At 38.7% G+C, this 20,216-nt stretch overlaps 1 protein-coding gene across 2 annotated transcripts; it reads right to left on the bottom strand.

Annotated features, from left to right (window-relative positions):
- Positions 1 to 1,082: 1,082 nt before the first annotated feature.
- On the bottom strand, positions 1,083 to 19,729 carry Had1 (beta Hydroxy acid dehydrogenase 1). Of its 2 annotated transcripts, none has more exons than XM_067782562.1 (3): positions 19,563 to 19,729; positions 19,117 to 19,495; positions 1,083 to 1,659 (listed from the first exon to the last, which is right to left on the bottom strand). In XM_067782562.1, exons 1-3 carry the CDS (start codon positions 19,595 to 19,597, stop codon positions 1,129 to 1,131), a joined length of 945 nt encoding a protein of 314 aa, XP_067638663.1. In that variant the 5' UTR covers positions 19,598 to 19,729; the 3' UTR covers positions 1,083 to 1,128. The 2 variants fall into 2 exon arrangements, with proteins under 2 accessions (XP_067638663.1, XP_067638664.1); XM_067782563.1 differs by having other exon boundaries at positions 19,580 to 19,713.
- Positions 19,730 to 20,216: the final 487 nt, after the last annotated feature.

Raw genomic sequence — 20,216 nt, 5'->3', positions numbered from 1 at the left:
CGCGCATTGGGCACGCGAATAGCCGAACATGAAGCTGATATTAGGAAGCAAAAACAAAACACAGCTCTCTCGCAACACGCAACAACACACAAGCATATGATTGATTTTGCAAACACGAAAATTATAGACAAGGAAGCCAAAGAAAAAACACGATACACATTAGAGAGCTTACGGATTTTGCAAAACAGAGATAAAACGATGAACAAGAAAGAGGACACAGACGGTATCGCGGCTAGCTACCTATTATGCTTATGAGCTTTAATATTATTTAGTTAACTTTAGTATGACAAGTGTACCACATTAGATGGTATCGTTTTTAATTGTAAAAATCAGTTTTTTAGTTTAATGACAACAATCAATGTCTAAATTCGTATTTTAGCTTCAATGTTTAAATACCAATGTAAGTGAATGTTTTCAATTTATTGGTGTATGAAACTATGTTCTTCTAGAGATTATTTTAAATCATTAACTGTTGTTGTTTGGTATGTTTTATAGTTAAAAATATAGATCCGCCCCTGAAGATGCCAAGGAAAGTTGGCTAAACGTTGGGCCGTAAGGTGGAATAACTCGTTTTATTTGCACTTGTTGTTGTTGTTGTTGTTGTAGCGATTAGGTTACTCCCCGAAGGGGAGTGTTATCGATGTGATGGTCCTTTGTCGGATACAGATCCGATACGCTCCGGTAACACAGCACCATTAAGGTGCTGGCCCGAACATCTCGGGAACGATTTATATGGCCACATTAAACCCTCAGGCCATACCTCCCTCCCCACCCCCAAGTTCCATGAGGAGCTTGGGGTCGCCAGAGCCTCATCTGTTAGTGAAACGGGACTCGCCGCTCGAAGGTGAGGTTGACAATTGGGTTGGAGAAGCTATATATTGCGCTACACAACCCCTTGAATCCCTTTTATTTGCACTCAACCCATTTAGATCGAACGAGCTTAAAAATACACAAAAAAGTTTACACATTTTTTTTTTTTTTTTTTTACCCAATATAAAATAAATATATTTATTTAATATAACATATTTTTAAAATATAACTGTAATGTTTTATACACAATAATAATAATTAAAAGCCAACAATTGTATAGGTCGATTAAATTTTAAAGCGTGCATACGCGATTTATTTTTATTGATTCAACTTGTTCTTCAAAATGCTTAACTGAGTTAAACAATTATCGCGGTAATTTCTTCGCTCCTGTAGTTTGTTTAATGGCACCATAGCCTCCAGTTGTTTCGAAATCTCTACTGCTGTTGGACCTTCCATTTTTGGAGTGGGTCCCATAGTTTGACTCACTGCATACATAGTATCGGAATAGCGTTCGAAATAATTCGACATACCTTCAGCATTTAAATGTGCTGTTTCTAGTGGTCCTAAAAAGGCATAACGCATTCCTAATCCATCTGACATTACACTATCCACATCCTTAACACTAATTATGCCACTCTCGACCAAACGCCATGTTTCATTCAATATAGCATATTGAATACGATTAAGTATGAATCCCTCAATTTCGCGACTCAAAACTACTGGCTTCTGACCAATTTCTTCCATGATTGCGCGTGTTTTTATCACGAACTCAGGCTTTGTCCACGGTGAGGGAACCACCTCCACTAGAGGAACATAATATGGCGGATTAACGGGATGGGATACGATTACCTTAAAAAATAAAATAGAGGAGACGTTTGTTAAATATTTTTAGCCGGTGGTTTTTCGCAAAAATATTTATTATTATTTATGGACATATCAAAGGATTAATAACGAAAACAAGCACTGGCGTTTTAGTAAGTATCTCACGAAAACTAACTAAGTCAATTTAGTTGTGACGAAAAGTTGCAATTCAGTTTTGTGAATGACGAAAACTAACACTCAAGTGTGTCGTGGAGGAACTGAAGGAGTCCAATGATTTCCTAACAAAGACGGTTGTGCCATGGCTGAGGAATGAGCTGAGTTTTCTTAGCAGACAGGTAAAATACATTTTTAACTGGTAAAGACTGCGGAAAACGAAGCGTGTCGGGACAAGCATAGGGATCTATTGAGGATCCACAAGCGTGAAATTTCCAGGGCGAAGAGAGTCTCATGAACAAATTTCTGTGCGGATATAGAGCGCTCCAGCGAAACAGCACGGTTGAGGAAAGTAGATGGTCTAATAAAGAAAGATAACATGGGATGGTCACATAATAGTGGTGAGACCCTTGAGATGCTTTCAGATACACACTTCCCATCGGGAGATGATTTAAAAGAGCCAGCAGACAGCACTCACCATCGATCACGGAGCGGGTAGTGGCAGGCTTGGTGACCGATACCATGATCGAATTGGCGGTGAAGACAATATCTAAGTTAAAATCGCCGGGCCCAGATGGTATATTCCCAGCCATGCTATGAATTTCAAGCAGAGCGGTCGTGGAAGGGTTTAAAATATTGTCACGGATATTAGCATCACTAAGCTATACCATCACTAAGGCAATGCTAAGGCCATGCTAAGCGATATTTACGTCAATAATCAAATCATGTACACACATATATAAGGCAGCCGAGAGATGTCACACACAGATGCATTTACTAATACGCCTATGTGTGCGCGAGAGACTGTAAACTACAAACATTCACATCAATAATTCAATCATTATGTATCTACATAAACGAATATATAATTGCGTCTATACATATGTACCATGTACGTATACGAGCAGCGGAGAGTCAATGCGCAAACACATGCATATATCTGAGATACTCCTATAAGTATGCAATGAGAAAAACTATAAAATTGTGCAATTGTAGTTACAGCTGAGATGTTTGAGAGCTAATGGACTAGTATATTCTGGAAGCGCCTAGAATATGCGAATGTTAAAATCAAAGAGTATAAAAGGCGACAGATGTAGAGGCGCTGGAATTCAGTTTGATTTGAGTTGTCAAGCAGTTACGACTAAGACGATATCTAGCGAGCAATAGCAGTATTATTTTGAAAGTCAGTTTCATTTAAGCTATCAGTTTGGTTATTAAGCTATTCGTTGCACAGTTTGAGTGTTATTGTGAAGTATTTTAATAAAGGCCATTTTTCCATTATTGAATATTGAAGTTATTTATTCAACAGTTTAGCGATACGAACCTAGCAAAAGGGCAAATAAGAGGATTTGCAGCAAATTCGTTACAATTGGTGTCAGAAGAGGAATTGTTGAATAAATTCCAGAGGACAACAAGGACATGGCAAAGTTCAGTGAATTGAAGATCCAGCAACTGAGTAAAGGAGTTGGAGAGCCGTGGATTGAATACAAGCGGCGTTAAACTCGAACTTCAGGCACGGCTACGAGAGGCAATGGAAGCAGAAGGAATTGATGTGGACGAGTATGTCTTTTATCCTGATGAGGACGAGACAACAACAAAAATTGAAGAGAAAAACGAAACATCGCAGACAGTTACGAGCACAGACTTGAACATGATTTTGGCTGCAATATCTGCACAAACATCGACAGTAAATGAAATGTCGTCAGAAATAACATCGAAGATTGAAGCACAGGAAACACAAATGTCATCTCAACTGGAAGAACAGAAGACATATATGGCATCACAATTGGAAACACAGGAGGCACACATTTCAGAAATGTCGACCCAGATTACATCCAAGATGGAAACTCAGCTGGAATTGCAAGAGAACCATATAACAGCGAAGATTGAAGCACAAGAGGCACGTATAACAGAAATGTCATCACAAATATCCACAAATATGTCATCACAGCTGGAAGAACAAAAGACATATATGGCAACCCAACTGAAAGAACAAGAGACACGCATAATAGTACAAATAGAAGCACAAGAGGCGCGTATATCATCAAAACTCGAAGCGCGCATGGACGAAAAAATAATGCAGTTTGAAGAAAAATTCGAGGCAGAGGTGGATGCGTTGAGAGGTCGTATACAGGAATTGCAACTTAATCGGCCGGCTGCTTCAGCGAGTAATACGAAGGTAAAAACTCCATCTTTTGACGGTTCTGTTCCTTTCCAGGTCTTCAAGCTACAGTTTGAGAAGACTGCAGCAGTGAACAACTGGAATGCGGAAGATAAAGTTACTGCACTGTTCGTGGCATTGAAGGGGCCAGCAGCGGAAATCCTACAGACGATTCCCGAAGGAGACCGGAACAATTATGAAGCATTGATGGCTGCTGTAGAACGACGTTATGGAAGCGAGCATAGAAAACAGATATTCCAAATTGAGTTGCAAAACCGCTACCAAAAAGCAAATGAGACATTGCAGGAGTTTGCTTCAGATATTGAAAGATTGGCTCATCTTGCAAATACGGACGCACCCGTGGTATACACTGAAAGGGTAAAAATCCAGAGTTTCATAAATGGCATACGGGACGTGGAAACGAAGCGAGATACATACGCAAACCCAAAGCTGACATTTGCTGAAACAGTATCACATGCATTGACTCAGGAAACGGCCTCACTATTGAGTAAACCAGCATACAAAGCTCATCGTGTAGAAGTGCAAAGACCAGATTGGGTGGACACAATTTTGGAAGCACTGAAGGGATCACAACAGAAAAATGCCGGAGTTATTAAATGTTTCAAGTGCGGCAACCCAGGTCATATTGCACGACATTGCAGCAGCGGTCCCAATAGCTCCAACAATGTGGGTGGTCGTAAACGTAGAGCAGAAGGTGATGAGCAAATCTCCAAGCCCACTCAATCGTTAAACTAAATCGCATTGAATGTCCCATAATATCTATCTCGCAGATTGGAAGAAGATCGAGCAATCTTACTGTTGGAGGACATGTGGACGGAAAAGAACGTTTACTGACTGTAGATACGGGTGCATCTTATTCCATCATTCGAGCGGATTTAGTCAACAAAAAGATAAGACCATTGCTTGGAGCAAGATTACGTACAGCCACGGGAGAGGACACCCAGGTAATTGGAGAAGTAGAATGTGAAGTCGCAATTGGGAACGTCACGGTAGTACACAATTTTATAGTGGCAGAAATTGTTGATAAAATCATAATTGGAGTGGACTTCTTAATCGACCAGGGCATCAAGATCGACATGCAAAGCAAGACGATGCGATATAAAAACATGGTTGTACCACTTAATTTCAGCTACGAGAGAGGCTACAGCAGTAAACGAGTGCTGGTGGAAGAGAGTCAGCAAATACCACCAAAATCCGAAGCAGTCATCAGGGCAAAGGTTGATGGAGATTGTGGGACAAACAAATTGTGGGTTGTCGAAGCAGCAAACAAATCAGCACTAAACATACTTGTAGGAAAAACCCAGGCTATGACAAAACAAGATGGACGTATTCCGGTAAGAGTACTCAATGAGTTCAAGTCACTACTCAAACTGACTAAAGGAGCTATTTTGGGAAGATGCCAAGAGACTGAAGTAGTTATTAACTGTGAACAGCTCCAGGAACACGTTTCAGATAGTAATACTGATCTTTCAAATGACATCACGGCATGGACGCAGGGGTTAAGGAAGCATATCAGAGTAAGGCAAAACAACTGCTCCTAAAGTACGCGAACATATTTGACCAGGATGATTCTAAACCAGGCCGCACTAACGTTGTGAAACATCAAATTGACACTGGAGATGCGAGGCCGATCCGTCAAGCTCCACGTAGTGTTCCACTGGCGAAGCGGGAAGTTGTGAGTCAAATCATTCAAGAAATGAGCGACAGCGGCGTCATCGAACCATCAGCCAGTCCATGGAGCTCACCGGTAGTACTTGTAAAGAAGAAGGATGGAAAAATAAGGTTTTGCGTGGACTACCGGAAGTTGAATGACGTAACGAAAAAGGATACATACCCATTGCCAAGAATTGACGACACTCTGGACTCGCTATCTGGTACGAAATGTTTTTCCACGCTGGACTTGAAAAGCGGCTACTGGCAAGTGGAGGTGAAGGAGGAAGATACAGAGAAAACAGCCTTCAGTGTCGGTGATGGTCTTTGGCAATTTAGAGTGATGCCTTTTGGCCTTTGTAATGCACCAGCTACTTTTGAGAGACTCATGGACCAGGTACTGAAAGGACTACATTGGAAAACATGCTTGGTGTACCTGGACGACATCATCGTATTGGGCAAGAATTTTGATGAACATCTTAGGAACTTGGAGGAAGTTTTCCAAAGAATAGCTGGCGCTGGTCTGAAGTTAAGTCCCAAAAAGTGTACGCTGTTTAAAAAGGAAGTGAATTATTTGGGTCACAAGGTAACGACAGAGGGCATCTGCACTGCGAACGAAAAGATAGAGGCTGTAAAGGATTGACCAAGACCACAGAACCTAGATGAATTAAGAAGTTTCCTTGGGCTGTGAACATATTACCGCCGATTTGTACCAAATTTTTCCAGCGTAGCCCATAGCCTCCATGAGCTTACAAGAAAAAATAAAGCTTTTGAATGGGAGAAGGAGCAAGAAGTGGCTTTCCAAACATTGAAGGAGCGTTTGTGCACTGCCCCAATGTTAGCATATCCGATTCCAGGAGCAACATTTATTCTAGATACGAGTGGATATGCTATAGGAGGCGTTTTATCACAACTGGTCGATGGACAGGAGAAGGTAGTTGCATGTTACAGCCGTTCGATTGGAAAACCAGAGAGGAACTACTGTGTTACGCGGAGAGATCTGTTGGCATTGGTAGGTAGGTTGAACTGGCCGGTCCATGAGGACCTCACATAGACTGATTGAGTCCGTAGTGTTACCAGAAGTTTGTTTTAACGACCAAACTGAAAAACCCTATCAAAAACCAGGACCTATGTTATAAAATAACTCCGTCCTCTTGGCAAATACTAGAAGCTTCCTAGGACTTAAGCCACTTGCTGCTTCTAGATCTGACAGCTGTATCACTTCTAATAGCTGGAGCCTTAGCCTGGCAAGTGCAGGGCACGAGCACAGAACGTGCTCGATCGTTTCCTCCTCCAACCCGCACTTCCTACACCTGCTATCACTGACCAAGCCTAATTTAAAGGCATGTGACGCCAGAAGGCAGTGTCCAGTCAGAATACCCGTCATGAGTCTACAGTCCTCTCTTTTTAAGGATAGAAGCAACTGTGTTAGTCTAAGGTTGTAAGACCTACACATAATCTTCGACACTTTACAGCCCCGCGCTTGAACCCACGCCTTTTTTGCTTGGTCGATCATGTGCACCTCTCGCCTTCGCTTAATCTCGCCCAATCTAATTGGGACGTCTACGGAGCAAGCTTCAAGGGATGCGCTCTTTTTAGCTAATTCGTCCGCTTTTTCATTCCCATCTATTCCCATATGCCCTGGGACCCAATATAGATGTATGCTTCTCCCTGTCCCGATTCTCTCCAGAGACTGCTTACACTCTAACACGCATTTAGATGCTGTGCTATGCGAGATTATTGCCTTAATTGCTGCTTGACTGTCAATATAAAAGTTAACACGGTTGCAGCTTAAGCTATTCTCTTCCAGGGTTTCTACTGCTTTGGTTACGGCTAATATTTCCGCTTGGAAAACGCTACAGTAATCCGGCAGCCTGTAGGATCTGCTTAATTCCGGATCAGCGCAGTATACCGCAGACCCTACTCCTTCCACTATTTTGGAACCATCGGTGTACACATGTATCGCCTCGTCCGCCATTTGCGCACCCTTGCGCCAACCGCCCACCTCTATTGTGGCCTTAAGATCTCCCTCAAAGTGCAGGTAGGGAATCATTGGTAGAGTGCATTAAACATTTTCACAAATACCTCTACGGCCAGCGATTCCGTGTCAGGACAGATCACGCAGCGTTGAAATGGCTTCTGCAGTACCGAAATCCGGAAGGACAATTGGCACGGTGGATCGAGCGACTACAAAGCTATGACTTTTCCATTGAGCATCGAAAAGGTAGTACCCATGGAAATGCCAATGCAATGTCACGAAGGCCATGTAGTTTGGAATGCAAGCACTGTTCAAAGGCCGAGGCTAAAGAAGACATTATAGATGTCCGGCTAATGACTATAACGTGTACGGATGAATGGGACAAGGAACAACTAAGAAAGTGTCAGCTAGAAGATACAGATCTGTCACATGTTATGCAAGGGCTCGAACGAAACGAAAGACCAAGCAGAGAGGAGATGTCGGCAGAGAGTTCCATTGCGAAGTCATATTGGGCACAGTGGAACAGTTAGAATTGATATCCGGTTGCTTGCATCGAGTATGGGAGAGTGAGGATGGTCAATGTAAGAAGAAACTGATAGTTCTTCCCAGAAAGAGGATTCCTGACATGCTCAGCGAGCTGCACAATGGTCCAAGTGGAGGTCATCTTGGAATCACGAAGATACTCGAGAAAATTAAGCAGAGATTCTATTGGGTTGGTTGCCGTCAGTCGGTCAACGAGTGGATTGCCAATTGCGAGGTATGCAACAGAGCGAAAGGGCCCAAAACCCGAAGTCATGGCCAGATGAAGCAGTATATTTTAGGTGCACCATTTGAAAGGATCGCCATAGATGTCGCAGGTCCATTTCCTACTAGCAACCGCGGAAACAAATACGTACTGGTGGTTATGGATTATTTCAGTAAATGGCCAGAGGTATACCCAATCCCAAACCAAGAAGCAGAAACAGTAGCAGAAGTTGTTAAAAACGAATGGGTTGCAAGGTATGGTGTACCAAAGGAGTTACATTCTGACCAAGGCAGGAATTTTGAATCAGCTGTGTTCCAAGAAATGTGCAAGAAGTTGGGCATTCGAAAAACACGGACAACTGCATTGCATCCTCAGTCCGATGGTATGGTGGAACGTTTCAATAGAATATTGGAGGAGCATTTAAGGAAAGTAGTAGACAAGTACCATAAGGCCTGGGATACACACATATCATTATTCTTGATGGCCTACCGATCGGCAGTACATGATACAACGGGCCAAACTCCCGCAAAGGTAATTTTTGGCAATGACCTTCGACTGCCAGCTGATTTGAAGTATGGGATAGACGCCGATGCGGAGAGGAATGTCAAGAAATCCACTGGTGTCTTGGAAGAAGAGCTGAGAGAGATACACGATCTGGTAAGGCAACGAGCAAAGATTATGAGTGACAAGATGAAAGCGAGGTACGATAAAGCAATTAATTCGGAAGGGTTTCAAGAAGGAGATTTGGTGCTGCTATATAACCCACAACGAAAAAAAGGTTTGTCCCCGAAATTGCAGTGTAACTGGGAAGGCCCATACAAAGTTGTAAAACGGATCAACGATGTAGTGTAACTCATCCAAACCACTACCAAATAACGAACCAAAATGAAAGTGGTTCATTTGGAGAGATTAGCAGCGTTTAGATCGAGAGATTTGTCTGATCGGGACGATCTGACTTAGGTGGAGGGCAGTGTCACGGATATTAGCATCACTAAGCTATACCATCACTAAGGAGATGCTAAGGCCATGCTAAGCGATATTTACGTCAATAATCAAATCATGTATACACATATATAAGGCAGCCGAGAGATGTCACACACAGATGCATTTACTTATACGCCTATGTGTGCGCGAGAGACTGTAAACTACAAACATTCACATCAATAATTCAATCATTATGTATCTACATAAACGAATAAATAATTGCGTCTACACATATGTACCATGTACGTATACGAGCAGCGGAGAGTCAATGCTCAAACACATGCATATATCTGAGATACTCCTATAAGTATGCCATGAGAAAAACTATAAAATTGTGAAATTGTAGTTACAGCTGAGATGTTTGAGAGCTAATGGACTAGTAGATTCTGGAAGCGCCTAAAAGATGCGAATGTTAAAATCAAAGAGTATAAAAGGCGACAGATGTAGAGGCGCTGGAATTCAGTTTGATTTGAGTTGTAAAGCAGTTACGACTAAGACGATATCTAGCGAGCAATAGCAGTATTATTTTGAAAGTCAGTTTCATTTAAGCTATCAGTTTGGTTATTAAGCTATTCGTTGCACAGTTTGAGTGTTATTGTGAAGTATTTTAATAAAAGCCATTTTTCCATTATTCAATATTGGAGTTATTTATGCAACAGTTTAGCGATACGAACCTAGCAAAAGGGCAAATAAGAGGATTTGCAGCAAAATTCGTTACAATATTAATCGATAGGTGCAGACTGAATCATATACCGCACTCTTTCCTACCAAAGGCGGGGAAGATCGGTATGTATCCCAAAGACTACAGGCCCATTAGCTTAACATCATTTCTGCTCAAAACCTTTGACAGGCTGATAGATGTGTACATAAGTTCAACGTTTATGAATAATTGCTCTCCACGACACATCATGCGTACATCAAAGGCAAGTCGGTAGCCACTGCACTGCATAGGGTGGTAATACACTTAGAGAAAGCCCTGAAATATAAGGAGTATCTCTAGGAGACTTCTTAGACATTGCCGGGGCTTTCAAAATTTATAACATTTGAAATACACCTAAATATTGGCAAATAGAGATGCCGAAATAGTGAGGTTATGTTGTTGACATCACCTTTATTATTGCATTGTGGAATTGGAGTATCGAACCGATCAGTGTCGATTATCGAATTATGGAGAACCTGTTTAGCTAGCTCATCCACTTTTTCATTTCCATCTATTCCCATATGACCAGAGATTGCTTACACTCTAACACACTTTTAGACGTTGTGCTATGAGAGATACATAATTGCCTTAATGGCTGTTTGGCTGTCAATGTAAAAATTGACGCGGCTGCAGTCTAAGCTATTTTCCTCCAGTGCTTTAAACAGCTTATCAGAAACAACAAGTAAGGAAGGCTAAGTTCGGATGTAACCGAACATTATATACTCAGCTGAGAGCTTTGGAGACAAAATAAGAGAAAATCACCATGTAGGAAAATGAACCTAGGGTAACCCTGGAATGTGTTTGTATGACATTGGTATCAAATGCAAGGTAATAAAGAGTATTTTAAAAGGGAGTGGGCCATAGTTCTATAGGTGGACGCCTTTTCGAGAAATCGCCATAAAGGTGGACCAGGAGTGAGTGACTCTAGAATGTGTTTGTATTATATGGGTATCAAATGAAAGGTGTTAATGAGTATTTTAAAAGGGAGTGGGCCTTACTTCTATAGGTGGACCCCTTTTCGAGATATCGTCATAAAGGTGGACCAGAGGTGACTCTATAATGTGTTTGTACGATATGGGTATCAAATGAAAGGTGTAAATGAGTATTTTAAAAGTGAGTGGGCCTTAGTTCTATATGTGGACCCCTTTTCGAGACATCCCCATAAAGGTGGACCAGGGGTGACTCTAGAATGTCTTTGTACGATATGGGTATCAAATGAAAGGTGTTAATGAGTATTTTAAAAGGGATTGGGCCTTAGTTATATAGGTGGAAGCCTTTTCGAGATATCGCCATAAAGGTGGACCAGGGGTGACTCTATAATGTGTTTTTACGATATGGGTATCAAATGAAAGGTTTTAATGAGTATTTTAAAAGGGAGTGGACCTTAGTTCTATAGGTGGACGCATTTTTGAGATATTGCCATAAAGGTGGAAGTAAAGGTGGAGTAGTGGAATTCACTAACTTATAACGATGCGATTTGTCGAGAATTTAATTAACGATTTTGCCGCTTGCCTTATTGATTGTACTATTCACTAACTTAGTTTTAACGACACGTAATAAATGGCATTTAAATTTCGTTTTAATAGTAGAAATGTGGCAGCACAGCTTAACGAAACCTAAAAAATGCGAAAAGCACAAAAGGAATGCCAAAAATAAATTCCGTATACTAACTGCTTTTAAAAATCAATATTGTGCAAGTTTTTACATATTTTAACAAAAGGAAAGTAAATGCGGTATTAATTTCTTTTTTTTCTCTGTCGATATCGAAGTTATTCTTGTACCCCATAATTGACAATCAAGTTGAGAAATAATATCATGAGCCAAGTCTGGGGTTAGTCGGTACAGCTTTCGAAACTCCGTTGCATTCAAGTGGAATGGGTTATCTAATTCTGTAAGAAGGTGTCTGTCCACTGGCGATGGACTTAGTAATTCTTCATCTTGTGATAAAACGTACGCCAAGTAGTCGAATGCCATTTCATTTATAAAGCAGCTTTTCGTGTTTGAAAGTATTTAATTAAAGTTCCGATTTTCTTTTTTAACTAAAATTTCCAGAAATATTAATTTCGTAATTTTTAACGCAGCCAATTTACTTGCCGTGTATTTAACAACACAGCTGATCGTCGATAAACGAATATCGATACAAAATAGTTAGTGAATAACGAAATCTTTATAGCTATCGGTTCGCAAATAAAGCGATGGCAAATCAGGGATGCACCTTAACGTTAAGCTAATCGTTTATCAAAAAATTTCCACCATTTCCGCTGAAACACTTCGAAATATTATCGATAAAGAAATTATCAAGATAATTTATATCTCGTTTTTAACCGAAACGAAAAGCTTTCGTTAACGTTAAAAACGTTAAGAAAATCGTGATATTTTATGTTTGAATTGTGCTGGCAATGCTATAGCCACGGTAAAGCCGTAAGGTGGTAACAGCGAGCGGACATACACACAAACTCCATTTAATTTGTTTGTGTAATTCGTTGGTGGTAATGTCAAAAATAATCTGAGAAATGTTCGTACTGTCAAAATTCATGAGAAAAGTTGCAATCAGCTTGGCTAATGCTTTCACCTTTAATGACTCCGCCATAAATCAGCTTTGCCAGCATAGTTTGAAATTAATAATCAACATAAACGATCTGATTTCGTTTTGATATGGCAGGAAACGAAACAAAATCATTTCGTTAATTTGACGTTCTTAACGTTAATAAACGAAACGAAATGACTTTGTTTCGTTTATTAACGTTAATTATCGTAACGAAATGATATCGGTTCTTTGGTTAAGCATGCCTGTGGCAAATATTGTTAAAAAGTTAGTGAATTCCACTACAGGGGTGACTCTATAAGTGTTTGTACGATATGGGTATCAAATTAACGGTATTAATGAGGGTTTTAAAAGGGAGTGAACCTTAGTTGTATATGTGAAGGCGTTTTCGAGATATCGGACCAGGGTGACCCAGAACATCATCTGTCGGGTACCGCTAATTTATTTATATATGTAATACCACGAAAAGTACTGTCATGATTCCAAGAGCTTTGTATTTCGCCCTGCAGAACTTTTTCATTTTCTTCTACTTAATATGGTAGATGTCACACCCATTTTACAAAGTTTTTTCTAAAGTTATATTTTGCGTCAAAAAACCAATCCAATCACTATGTTTCATCCCTTTTTTCGTATTTGGTATAGAGTTATGGCATTTTTTTCATTTTTCGATATTTTCGATTACCAAATTTCATAAGGATTGGTAAATTTTTGTTCGACTTTATGGCATTAAAAGTATTCTAGACAAATTAAATGAAAAAGGGCGGAGCCACGCCCATTTTGAAATTTTCTTTTATTTTTGTATTTTGTTGCACCATATCATTACTGGAGTTGAATGTTGACATAATTTACTTATATACTGTAAAGATATTCAATTTTTTGTTAAAATTTTACTTTTAAAATTATTATTTTTTTAAAGTGGGCGTGTTCACTAACCGATTTTGCTAATTTTTATTTAGCACACATATAGTAATAGGAGTAACGTTCCTGCCAAATTTCATCATGATATCTTCAACGACTGCCAAATTACAGCTTGCAAAACTTATAAATTACCTTCTTTTAAAAGTGGGCGGTGCCACGACCATTGTCCAAAATTTTACTAATTTTCTATTCTGCGTCATAAGGTCAACCCACCTACCAAGTTTCATCGCTTTATCCGTCATTGGTAATGAATTATCGCAGTTTTTCGGTTTTTCGAAATTTTCGATATCGAAAAAGTGGGCGTGGTTATAGTCCGATTTCGTTCATTTTAAATAGCGATCTGAGACGAGTGCCTAGGAACGCACATACCAAATTTCATCAAGATGCCTCCAAATTTACTCAAGTTATCGTGTTCACGGACAGACAGACGGACGGACGGACATGGCTAAATGAATTTCTTTTTTCGCCCAGATCATTTTGATAAATAGAAGTCTATATCTATCTCGATTAGTTTATGCCGTTACAGAGTACCGTTATGCGAACAAAATTAATATACTCTGTGAGCTCTGCTCAGCTGAGTATAAAAATATAAGGGTAGATTACCATTTCTAGGTGTTTACAGCGAAGATTCTAATCTAGATGTTCTTTAAGTAATTGTTTACCTAGGTTCGGTAAATGTGCTCTACATTTATATTTTTATAAAGTCTTATCAATTTTAACGCGACATGCCGAGATTAAGTGCACCTACATTGGGGTGGGTGAAAATTTTATCTAAAAGATTCGAATTTTACAAAAATTGCAATTTTCACGGACATTGAATGATATGAAAGCTGAAATATACTACTTATACATGTGTAAATATCGTCTTCTGTCAGAAGCTTTAAAACAGTAACTATCTTAGAAACAATCTTTTCACCAAATCTCGTTAAGTTGGTCGCTTTTTGTTCGACTATGGTATAAAAAGTTTTGCGAAGGGATAAAATAAAAGAACCGGACCAAAACCATCTAATTTTTTTTTAATTTTTGTACTTTGGACTAACATATCTATAATGATAATGCAGTTACTTGCTAAAATATATTGCCAAATTTGGATGGTTAAAACTTTAAGGACATTTTTTATAAAAAGTAGGCGTGATTATCCAATTTTTCTCAGATATATTTATAATACCAAGAAAAATAGTTATGCAAAATTTCAAAGCTATACCAACGGCTTCTGATTTACGGTTTAAAATTCTCTCTACTAAATTTGGGCGTTGCTACACCCATTTTCCAAAATTTTACCCCAGTTCTATTTTGCGTTATCAAGTTAATACACATTTAATCACTTTACCATTAACTATTAATTCATTGTCCCATTTCTTTCCAATTTTTAGAATTTTTCATACTGAAAAAGTAGGCGTTTTTATTATCCGATTTCAACCATTTTCAAAAAATATATTTTGAGTTTAGATAAGCCTGTGTACTAAAATTGGTGAAGATATCTCAATTTTTGCTCATTGTGTTAAACGACAGACATACTGCCGTGTGTAAAAAGCAGTCATCGCTTCCAACCGACTTCGCCCTTTTTTACAAGAAATAGTTTTTTTTTCATAAAACCATCCCTATACCAAATTTCGTTAGGATTGCTAGATTTTAGTTTGATTTGTGACATTAATAGTGTTACAGGGAATACCTAAAAAGGGACGGGAACATGCCCACTTTCCAAAGTTTCGCCAAATTTCTCTCTATCACTTTATCGATATTTGGTAATGAATTATGGGTTACGCGTCTTAAAGTGTCATTTCAACATATTTTCAATGGCGTTTGATTGAGGGTTATAAGCTTTAAGACTTAAATTCTTTGGTAAATAATTATTGCATTTTTTTGAAATATTTCCATACCAATCTATTCTGGGTAGAGATAAGTCAGTATATCAATTTCTGTAAATATGTCTCAATTTTTGCTCGTTTTAACGGCGGGAGACATGGCTCAATAAACATCTTTTTCAATGCTGACAATTTTCGATTTTTTTATGCCATTACGTTCAACAGTTATACAATAAATGTTATAATTCTCTTGAGTACAAGTGTACTCTGGGTATGAAAAAAACTAAAAGACCGTAAGTACAAAGTCAAAGCCTTCGAAATTTGAAAATAGGCTTTGGTTGAGTGATTTTGCTTGGCAAGGCTATGTCCCCAATGGCGGATACAGGGGGGGAGCGATGGGTTGATCCCCCCCCCCACCCCCCCCCAGACCTACCTGAATAAATATTGTGCATGCTTAATTTGCCAGAAATTGAAATGCATTTTTTAGATTTCCGTAAAATTGAGATTGAATGAAATATTTCTTATCTTCTTTTGTCTGCTTGTCTAGCGAAAAAAGGTAAATAATAAATAAGTGAGTTTTGCTTTTTCCGCTTATTGCCGCAGATATGACATGGTTTGTGAATAAAATAGTTGAAACATGGTGACCTTGCAAAACATAAAAAAATTCTTCATATCACCAACCAACTTCTTTTTTTTTATAAAAGTTCCGGAACACACCTAATATGCCGTTTCATTTATGCAATATCAGAGCCACTGATGACCTGATACGAAACTTGTATTCTCTCTCAATTCGTTTCCAGGAATGGGGCTCGAAATTAGCTGTCTTATCATTCAATTGTAAACAAAAATTCTTCATATCACCAACCAACTTCATTTTTTTTTATAAAAGTTCCGGTACACACCTAATATGTCGTTTCATTTATGCAATATCAGAGCCATTGATGACCTGATACGAAACTTTTATTCTCTCTCAATTCGTTTCCAGGAATGGGGCTCGAAATCAGCTGTCTGTTCATTCAATTGTAAACAAAAGTTCATTCGTTGTAAATAAAAGTTCATTCGTTTCCAAGAATGGGGTCTGAAGTCAAATTATTCATCTCTTTTTTTCCTTTTTTGATTGCTGCAATAGATATAAATTCAAAATAACTTCACTTAGTTAAAGCCACAAGTGAAACTCTCTTATCAGAAAGAACTAGCTTCTACCTTTGAGCTGTATAAAATCATTTCTTGATTGTTTTTTGTTCGAATTCTTTCAATTAGTTGAGCTAATTTGAGTGCTTAAAGATAAATTCGATACGTTTATTTGTAGTTATGTCAAAATGGTGTTCTGAAGTTAATCATTAATTTATATTACTGACATCCATGGCAAAAATGGATTTTGAGCTTTCGGCCATGATCGGCCGCCCCCCCCCCCCTCATCTGGAGACCTGTATCCGCCCCTGTATGTCCCTTCAAGAAATTAATCGTTTTTTTATATTTGGAAACATAGTGATAATAAATAAAAAACGGGCATCGTCATCATCATTAATTGGCGCTTAACCGCCTAAGCGATTGTGGCCATATCGTAGCAAGTCACCCCAACTATCCCTGTTTTGCAATAACCAACACCAATTGGGAGCACCAAGGGAGGTCAAGTCTTCCTCCACCTGCCTCTCCCAACTCAGTGAATATCTCCCCTTCTTCTGCTTGCAAACTGCGGTGTTCGAAATACTTTCTTGGCCGGAGCGTCTTCGTCCGTTCGTATAACATAACCTAGCCAGCGAAGCCTTTGGGTTTTTATACACTATTATCATATCTTCGTAAAGCTCATAAGGCTCATATATTCGCAGTCGGCATCACGGACAAGACCATAAATTTTCCGGAGAAGTTTTATCTCGAACACTCCAAGAGCAATCTCATCTCCTCTTCCTACCATCCATGAATCCGCGCCATACGTGACAGGTATAATGAGCGACTTGTAGAGCGTGATTTTTGTTCTTCGACAGAGGACTTTACTTTTCAATTGCCTACTCAGTTCAAAGTAGCACCTGTTGGGAAGAGTTATTCTCCGTTTGATTTCTAAGCTGAGATTGTTTCTGCTGTTAATGCTAGTTCCCAAATAGACGAAATTCTTCACAGTCTCGAATCTTTTTTTTTTGTACTTAAATGGGAATTAAGCTAAGATCCTTTTTTTAACACATATGTATATGTAGAACTCGCATTTGCTACTTTAAAAAATATCTCTAAATAAAAAAGCTCGCTCTAATGTGCATATATACACATGTTTTCGCAACAAAAAAGAAAAAAATTTTAAGTAAATGGTGGCTTTGCTTGGAATGGAGTCTAGGCTTTGTTCACTAACGCTTTTTTAGAGCAAAATATTAGAAATAAAATAATTTGTAATCAATTCGCTTACTGTTTTAAGTATATTAATAAATTAAGATCAAGAATGTGTTTAGTACATATATTCCTAATTAATTCGATGTCAAATATTGCATACCAAATTATTCTTTTACTTCACTTTACGGGCCTAATCGTGTTAAATATTTTCAATTGCTCTCAAAGCTCGAAGCTTCATTAAATAGCAGTAACAAGTTTTTCAACTTTTTGTGTCTTGAACGTGCACTCAAAAAGCATAACCTTAATTGTGCTACCAATCAACAGATGACTAACAAAACACCAGGGTAAAATGAACTTTTTATTACTTTGAAATCAGGCCTGTATAAAACTATAAATAGGGCGTTTGCAACATTCCTGCCGCAAATTCCCTTTCCTATAAACTTAAAAAATGATACAATACAAGAATTCTCGATCTTTAAACTGACAAACATATATTTGCAGGATTATGAGAGGAAAGGAGAAGAAAATAGGAAGGGAACCCAGTGCAAGAGCGGTATTCGCATGAACAAAAAGTATAGTTGAGGAAGGGACGAGACAGAACGGGGAGGATAACCTTTTCTTAATACCGGTCTCTACCGAACTTTCAATGAAAGCAAGCGCTCGATCTCGCAACAAATTTGAGGAGATAGAAGTTCCTGGCGGGAATAATAGGCTGATATCAGCTGAAAGCCACAAGGAAGAGGGGAATCAACTCATTTCCAGGCAAGCTAGCTGCGATGACTAGACTTAAGACCTCAGAACGCATCCAGCAGTTAAAGGTGATGAGGTGCCACTGTAACGAGACCTTGAAATGGCTAGTGGGAGTGGTTTCAAATCTTCCAAAAAAGGCACACGCGCACGATTTGAGGTCCAATTTAGGCGTGAGCTGAACCTGTTTAAGCGCCAGGACGCAAATATGCAAACAATGTAAGAAGGTTCTTCGCTTATGACGACCAACGGAGGAGGGTCAGCACTAAATCTTCGAACGTAGAATGATATGTTGTACACAGAGTTCGGGAAAATGTCCTAGCTCATTGGGAGTGTTTATCTGCACACCATAAGATAAGAAGTAGAGGATGTAGTCGAACGGCGAAGGTGTTAATGGCAGAAGAAAATTTTCTGTCCAATGCCTAGTATAGCTTTGATACGAAAATAGTGTGCTAGGATAGAACGCCCTAAACGTTGGAATCATCTATATGAAGCTGCCAAAAGATTTATACAAAATTTATCAAACTATGAATCTAATGACTACTTTTTGTCATTAGTTCACATATGTCAATAATTTGATGGACTATGCTGTTGTGACTTACCTTCTTTGATACAGGGGCTAATCAGCGGTTACCCTATACTTTGTTTTTAAGAAAATTGCATACTTTGCAAAAAAGTGCGTCGTTGAGCTCTATACTTTAAGCACAAGCTTAATGCACGTAAATAATTAAGTAAGTACTCAAGATGTACGTACTTACATTTGATTTGTGCTTCATATCTTTACAGAAAAGTGATGGCACAAAAGTACTTGTGGAGCTTGATATAATGGTTTGTTCCTCGATAACATCATCCAATTGCTTATAGAGTGCTTGTTTCCATTCCAAACGTTCAGGTATACATTCCTGTATGAAAATCGCTCCTTTTACCAAGTTCTTAATATCAGTAGTTCCTGAAATCAGAGAAAATTGTTTGGCAGCACTAAGTTTGCCACGTAGCAACCCCTTCGATTCTAAATTTTTAAGCTCCGTTTCGGTTTCGTGTAAAGCATTTTCAATTTGTTTTGGTACGCTATCATACAATACAACTTGATAGCCATCAGACGCAAATAACATTGACCATGAACGTCCAATAAGGCCACTACAAATTAGTAAAATGAATTCAAGTGAAAAAGCTTATTTTATAATGTTATGTGCTTTATCCTTGCCTGCCTATAATACCCACTTTGCCTTTGCTTGGCATTCTTTAGTTAAATATGTACTTGATTTTGTCAATGATATATTGCCCGTGTAAATACTTGTATATTTAGTACTAAGAGTTATCAGCTGTCGGTCTGTATTGTAAGACCTGTGTTACGTGTCTGACGTACGCTAGTCATGGCAGAGAGTTTTTAAATTCTCAGTGGTGCCTATCACTTTACATCAACAATGCTATCAATGAGGTGTGCATATAGCTTTGGAGGCTTCTCAAAATTGCTCTCATCCGCATACCGCATAATGTTGTCAACAACAGTGTTGCCAGGTCTTTGCTCATATATGTTTATAATAAAAGTGATAACCACTTGAATGCTATAAATTAATATAATCATGGTTCTTAATTAAAAAAGGAAATCAGATTTGAATCAGATAGCAGCAAAATTTTACATACAGCCAACAAGGTTTATTTTATATGGCCCAAAGGCAAAGTTTATTTTATCATGGAAACCAAACGAAAGCTTTGTTTTTTTATGGAGTAAGTTTGCCTTAATAAACACAAAACGAAGGGGCTACTTTTATTTTAAGTGTCAAGCTACTTTATTTAAGTGTCAAGTGACAGTGACTCTAAAACTGCTAGCTACCGCTAAGCTCCCAAACTTTCAGAG

Source organism: Eurosta solidaginis, chromosome 4, assembly GCF_040869045.1.
Source record: "Eurosta solidaginis isolate ZX-2024a chromosome 4, ASM4086904v1, whole genome shotgun sequence".
Taxonomy (NCBI): Eukaryota; Metazoa; Arthropoda; class Insecta; order Diptera; family Tephritidae; genus Eurosta; species Eurosta solidaginis.
The sequence above is the reverse complement of the archived record's forward strand: the minus strand, read 5'-3'. Positions and strand labels throughout refer to the sequence as shown.

Bases quoted from the DNA above. Each gene is read 5' to 3' on its own strand.
- Had1 (XM_067782562.1), bottom strand. From the start codon at position 19,597: ATGCCAAGCAAAGGCAAAGTGGGTATTATAGGCAG. The intron at 19,496-19,562 runs GCAAGGATAAAG...ACTAATTTGTAG, and splicing joins AAAGTGGGTATTATAGGCAG to TGGCCTTATTGGACGTTCAT. The intron at 1,660-19,116 runs GTAAGTACGTAC...TTATTTTTTAAG, and splicing joins ATATGAAGCACAAATCAAAT to GTAATCGTATCCCATCCCGT.